Raw genomic sequence first — 6844 nt, forward strand, 5'->3', positions numbered from 1 at the left:
AAGTAAGAAAGGTGCGTAAAGGCTCAAATAATCGCGAAACAAAGAGATGCACATAGAAAATGGACGGATCCGAACAAAGAGATTCACTCCAAAGTTGACATGAAGCAAACAACGCAGCCGGATGCATGTCCACTCTTCCATTTCCTCCTCCAGAAAGAAGAGAAGCACATATGATGCATGCGCGACTCATATACTTAAATGTTATGTGCTACAAAGCCTCGGGAAATGTGGGAATTGGGCACTGGGGAATTTCATCATCTTGTCCGGTTGCAAAACTATACATACATGCTGCCGATGTGAATGAGAAATTATACACTATTTTTCAATCATGATTCTGCCACAAAAATTACGTCACGTGCAATATCAGTCCTGGAGAAGACGATGCCTCACACTCCAGAATCCAGATGCTTCAACAGTGCCGACAAGATTGTTTGAGCTGCTAGAGAAGCAACGGCTTTAGGTACATGATGACGCTGCTCATGTTTGGCCGGAGGTCCGCCTTCGACTGTATACAGCATGCCGCGATTGCAGCCATCTGGTTGCAAGAGTGTGTCGATAATCATTAAAGGAATTGATATTATTTTCAGAATTAATAGTAACATGAGGATAATAACATGTCTGAAAATTCCAACAAAGAGTATATATATTCTTTCTAATTCTAATAACCAAGCAGGGGTGTTGGCAGCGGGTGTGATGTTGAAATATGTTATTGGACTGGTCCGAGGACCAGGAGTGCTAGCACCGCTGGACAATTCCTCCCTATGCAGATGTATTACTTTAATTTGCTCTAAAAATGGACATTTCACTCCTGGAGTTCTCTCACAAGCTAATTGTACAACCCTCTATGCCCTGCCTCTTTCAGCACATGCCTACGAGGAGTTCCAACAGGTTGAGGATATTGTCAGTCAACTTAAGAAAGTGTAGACATGGCTGCGCCTGATTCCAGGAGCTTTCCTTTGCGGCCAAAACGAGAGATTTAATGCAGAGGAAAAACTGGTGCTTTGGTTCTTGGCCGGGTTGTGCTAGTGCTCTCAGAACGTTACTGAAACAAGGAATTGTCTCTCTTTTTGGACTGTTCATTTGCTCATTGTTGTTGGTACTACTCGGGGATATGATAGATTATTGTCTGTGCTCATCAGAATTTACTGTCCATGTTTTCGGGAGATCTGTGTCTTGGTCTTATGAAATATTTGGAAGGAGAAAAATGGCCTTACTTTTCAGCAGTGCACTCCTTCCTTTGTCAGATGGAAAGTGCTTTTTAACATTTCATGCATCAGCAGCCACAGGGATAACATTTTGATAAACCAGCCTTGTTAGCTTGGTTAAACCCCCGACCATTTTGTCTTTCTCTTTTTCTTTGTAATCCCTCATGTAATTACTCCTTTTTCATACTGTATACAATAATTTAACCATAAGGGGCTCCCCTGCTGTTTTTGGTAAAAAAGAAGGGGAGGGGGGGGGGGGGGGGGGGGGGGGGGGGGGGGGTTCACGAACATACCTTGGCGATAGCCTCGGGAGGGTAATCTCCTCCAAGCCTCGCATCAACAATTTCTTGCACCTTGCATTTATCAAGTCTTGGTCTAGCCTGCATGATGATGTCATTACAGTTTTGCTATTGCATCTTCTGAACAAATTATATCGGCGAACGCAATGCATACGTACCCATGTCACAAGAAAGTGTTGGGCATATGGTAGTGTACAATCAAGTTCCTTTCGACCGGTTAAAAGTTCTAGCAGGACAACCCCGAAGCTGTGGACATCGCTCATCGTAGAATGTTGACCGCCCATTACAGTCCTGAAAGAACAAAAGACTAGATAAGTAGGAGTGTAATGATTTTGCAAACCTGGTTGAGGAATCTGACAGCAGGAAACATTTTTTTTTGCATACTCAGGCGCGTCATAACCACGAGAAACAGAACAGACAGCTTCTGTGCAGTAGTTAGCCTGTCTGGAAACACCAGGCCAACCAATCTTTGCAACGTCCCTGTCAAAGAGAAATATGTTGCTGGACCTGATGCAACTGTGGATTATGCAAGGCTGTGCTTTCTCGTGGAGGAACTCAAGCCCAGCTGCAGCATCCATGGCAATCCTCATGCGTTGCGTCCATGATAGAACAGGTCCTCGTTCAGCTCCCGAAACATTGCTTTTACCTGTGATCATAAACCACAAGAATATCAGTTTTTTGGCGGGAGGAATTATTTTCTTAATACAATATTCATAGCAGTTGATCAATTTGGTGTTACATGTTACATTTGAGATTTTTTTTATCTGACTCATAGAAGTCCCATATTGATATGACACAAACGTGAGCACAAACATAACAAAGTGCCCCCCTCCCCTAAGGCCTTGCTTGGACTGATTGTAAAATTTGTTTGCTTCCCAGTATTTCAGTTCAAAGTTGAGCTAAATACAAGAGAGCACGAAAAAATCTTTTAGTAACAACTCACCATGAAGAATATCTTGCAAGGATCCCCTGGATGCGTACTCGCAAGCAAGAACCCGGTTGTCTCCTTCAACACAGTGTCCGAGAAGCTGGAGAACATTCTCATGTCTGAATCTTGAGACCACCGGAACCTGCAGCAGAAGGGTGATAGTTAGAATGTACTGATAAACGAAGAGCATTAACTGGAATGGGGAAGAGGCAAGGTATGCGGCCATGACCTCCAAAACAATTTCTGTAGTAGGCCTAATCTTCATGATCATGGATTTACGTCCATCTTTCAGCACTCCAAAAAAGAATTTAATCTGTAAGCTCTGTCCTATTAGAGCATCAATGCTAAAGTTCCTGGTTACTTCCTTCAGTTCATCCATGGAAATGGATGGTACCACTAATGGTATCACGTCCTCTGCCTTTCCACTTTTAGGAAGTCCAGAGTTGCTACCTTCATTAAGGGAAAATTGAGAAATTGTTCAAGAAAGATTTGATTATCCAGTTCTACCATTTAGCACAACGAATATTTATCAGCAAGTTTCTAATGTGATAAATCTGAATGAAATTGGGCTCTATCGTAGATGATCCTGTAGACGGAACTACTAATAAGACACATTTTAGCACAAGAGGGATGAGAATCACCAAACATGTTTATGGCATACAAGGAAATTTTACAATATTTAAATCTTATAATATTTTAAAATAAAAAATGATGCATTTTTATTGCTTCACAAACTATTGAGTTCACTATTTTAATTGAATTTAAATGTGATATATATAATTGAAGGAGAGAGGAACTATTAAAATTGACACACAAATTGGAAAGGGCCATACTGATTCCTTATTACCTGTAGCATTTATACCCTTGTGGTGGCGGTAGGCCTTTCTAATTGTCCTAAGTCTGTCCGCGACTTCAACCATTTCTGGACGCATTTTATCCTCCATTTTCAAGCATTCAGCTGCTAGTTTTGCGACATCTTCAAGAAATTTCATGTTCTTTTTATCATTCGCAATTTCCTCATCAAACATTTGTCTCACCTTTTTCCCTTTTCTCAGGGCTTCGGCAAAATTTTGAGCAAGGATGATAGTCCCATCCACAGCTTTCTTTCGGGTGATGATTTCCAGCAAAACAACTCCAAAACTGTATACATCACTCTTGGGAGTTAGAATCCCACTCTGACAAAACAATGGGTCCACGTAACCTATGCAACCAATGACAGATCTGGTATGCTGAGTCTCGTCAGCAGCAAGCAATCTTGCTATCCCAAAATCCGATATCTTTGGCCGAAGATTTTCATCTAGCAGTATATTAGCGGGTTTGATGTCACCATGAAGAACAGGACTATACATTGAATGCATGTATGATAATACTTCAGCTGACTCAATAGCAATGTCCAAACGTTTGTCCAAAGGGAAGGGGACAGAACCATTAGCATCGCTGCTGCAGTGAAGGATGTTGTAGAGGTTGCCATTGCATACAAACTCCATTACGATCATAAGAGCATTCTCCTCCGTGCAGCAACCAAACAGTCTAACAACATTCTTGTGATTTATCTGGGAATGCACTATCACCTCTTTGGCAAACTCCTCTTTCTTGGTTCCATTTTTGTATTTCTTTACTGCGACTGGACGAAGATAATCTAATTTTCCCTTGTAAACCTTACCGAAGCCCCCTTCTCCCAGCAGGGTGCTATACCCACCGGTGATGCCTTCTATCTCTTTTTGAGTGAAAGATCTTAGGCTATGGTTGTTATCCACTCTTTCTAGCACGACCTTTCCATTAGCATGAAGGAAATCCCTAACATTGGTACCCTGGTAATCCATTTGCAAACCAAGATCAAATTCGTAAAACAAGCAGAGGTGTGGCTTGCCTGTGTCAGAATGTGAACCAATATCAGTGCTCTTACTTGAGTATGTCTTATGAAAGGGGATTTTAGCTCCACAGCTAAGGACATTGTAAGATTGGTTGAACTTCGATTTACTGCAAGTAGGTTAATTTCATAAAAATAGAAGACTGTAAAATATACCCCAGACACAGTCCATTGAAAAAATGTTGATATCAATGAGACCTATGCTTTTGCATGCATATCATTACAAGTAGGACAGAGTAGGAGTGCTCTGTGCTCAGCATGATGCAAGAACACAAGATATTACTAGAATTACCAGTTTGGAATTGCGTTCGTATGGCAGAGAAGCAATTCTCCCCTCTTGCTGAGACGGGGGCAAGGGAAAACTGAAAAGGCCAAGGCGAACCAGGACGAAGGGAATCGGGATCCTGATTTGTTATACCTCACACATGTGCATTATTTTGGTGTCATGCCCTTGATTTTAGCCTTCAAAGATCTGAGGGGCTGCCCCTGTCCTAGGTAAAGCTACCCTTGATTGTTGAGAAATTGCCGCCCCCAAAGCAATGATTTTGAAGCCAAGCCCCTCAAAGCATACTACTCCTACTTATTATGCTAGTCTATGAGGCAAGATTCATTCAAAAATATGTATCCCCAGAATATCGCATGCAGAACCATGATTAGAAAAAAAATCAGCGGTGGACAACGAAGACACATAATGATCTCACAAACTGAGCATGTCTGATTGAGTCAAGCAGCGTTTACCTGTTGATTCCTCTGAGGCAGCCTTGCTTATCTGAGGCCGAGATGTTCTTCCTCCCTTTGCATATACACACGCGTTAGTTTGCAGTGCGGGATGAGGGAACGCGGTTATGAAGTCAAAGTCAGCAGCTGGAGGTTGCAGCGGCCGGCCCAGAAGAGTTTTCAACTCACCACAGGTTGATTATCCACATGCCGGGGCGCCTTCCCCTCTTCTTCTTTTTTGAGAACCTTTCCCTCTTTTTTTTTTTTGAGAACCTTCCCCTAAATTATTGGCCATACGCTGGCGACGAGCTATCCGCTGGAGAGCATTCCAGGGACAAAAGCATCCCACCTGCACGGAATATATGGCAATCCCTTGGAAACAGGTACCCGAGGAGAAATCTACCAACCGATCCAGAAATAAATATCAGACTCACCACGATGTGGCGAATAGGGCAAGCGGCGCCCTGAGCCGCCACCAGCGAGTATAGGGCGCGCGCACCGGGTTCGAATCCCCAGCGGTGAGGCATGGCGGCGTGCTTCGGCCATGGACGTGGTGGGCCAGAGAAAAGGTGCGTACGCGGGGGTTAAGCTTTTGACCGCTAGAGACGACAACGACGACGACGACTCCGGGGTGGACTCGACGATGTGGGGCCCTGTGTACTGTGCACATGGGAACAGCTACAACCTTGAATATTTCCTTTTTCTTTTTCTTCAAGGACACTATTAAAGGTTTGCCACATGGGAGCGTGGGCTCCGGAACGAATATATCAATGTGCGGAAAAATTCCAAACAGAAATTTTGGTGTATACATCTCGATATTATATTGTGTGCACATCAAGTTTCGGAGAAAATTGACGTTGGCTTGTGTAAAAAAGACAAAAAGAAATGTCTCATGTAAAGCACTTTTTAACATCATGTTTTGTCTTTTTCAAATACGACATATAACTTGTCGGTTTTTCGCGAAACGACTTTGTGAGCATGTACAATATGGAGATGCACGCGCCAAAATTTTGTTTGCAATTTTTTGACATATCAAAATACGTTCAAAACACATTTTAAAAATGAGGAGCGCGCACTCCCGTGTGCCAAAACGTCACTCTCATCATCTCATCCTATATACTTAAAGAAGTTCATCACCACTACTGCTGGAAATATTAGCACCTTTTTTATTAGACTAATCACAAGTAAATAGTAAGCATGGCAAATACAATGCACAACTCACACCGATATTGTAACGCCCCGGATCCGATGCGCCAGGTGTCCGCCAGTTATCCGCCGTCGTTGCCTTGTCAGCTGCTTGCGTGTTGCACTTTGCTATGTCATTATGTGCATCTCTTTTTGCATACGTGTTCGTCTCATGCATTCGAGCATTTTCCCCGTTGTCCGTTTTGCAATCCGGCACTCCTATGCCCTCCGGCGTCCTTCTTTTGTCTCTTGTTGTGAGCGGGTGTTAAACATTCTCGGAATGGACCGAGGTTTGTCAAGCGGCCTTGGTACACCACCGGTAGACCGCCTGTCAAGTTTGTTCCATTTGGAGGTCATTTGATACTCCAACGGTTAACCGGGTAACCGCAAAGGCCTCTTTTGTGATGCAGCCCAACACCCCTCCAAAACAGCCCAATAACCCATCCAAACCCCCTCCATGCTCTCGTTCGTTCGATCACGATCGTGTGGGCGAAAACCGCACCTCATTTGGAGTCTCCTAGCTCCCTCTACCTATATATTTGCACCTCCCCCCGAAAATTCGCACACAAACCCTAACCTTCTTCCTCTCCGCGCCGCCGGACAAAGATCCCGTCGCCCGGACATGTCCGCCGTGCCCGGC

General features: G+C 43.6%; 1 protein-coding gene across 3 annotated transcripts; it reads right to left on the minus strand.

Annotated features, from left to right (window-relative positions):
- Positions 1-122: 122 nt before the first annotated feature.
- LOC125513529 (putative wall-associated receptor kinase-like 16) lies at positions 123-5364 on the minus strand. Of its 3 annotated transcripts, none has more exons than XM_048678660.1 (10): positions 5209-5363; positions 5041-5095; positions 4339-4412; positions 3280-4243; positions 2662-2882; positions 2448-2574; positions 2012-2150; positions 1663-1795; positions 1499-1585; positions 123-535 (listed from the first exon to the last, which is right to left on the minus strand). In XM_048678660.1, the coding sequence occupies exons 3-10, from the start codon at positions 4384-4386 to the stop codon at positions 440-442; spliced, it is 1815 nt and encodes a 604-aa protein (XP_048534617.1). In that variant the 5' UTR covers positions 4387-4412; positions 5041-5095; positions 5209-5363; the 3' UTR covers positions 123-439. The 3 variants fall into 3 exon arrangements, with proteins under 3 accessions (XP_048534617.1, XP_048534615.1, XP_048534616.1); XM_048678658.1 differs by having other exon boundaries at positions 1889-2150; positions 5209-5362; XM_048678659.1 differs by lacking the exon at positions 4339-4412 and having other exon boundaries at positions 1889-2150; positions 3280-4302; positions 5209-5364.
- Positions 5365-6844: the final 1480 nt, after the last annotated feature.

This window comes from Triticum urartu, chromosome 6, assembly GCF_003073215.2.
Source record: "Triticum urartu cultivar G1812 chromosome 6, Tu2.1, whole genome shotgun sequence".
In the NCBI taxonomy this organism is placed as follows: domain Eukaryota; kingdom Viridiplantae; phylum Streptophyta; class Magnoliopsida; order Poales; family Poaceae; genus Triticum; species Triticum urartu.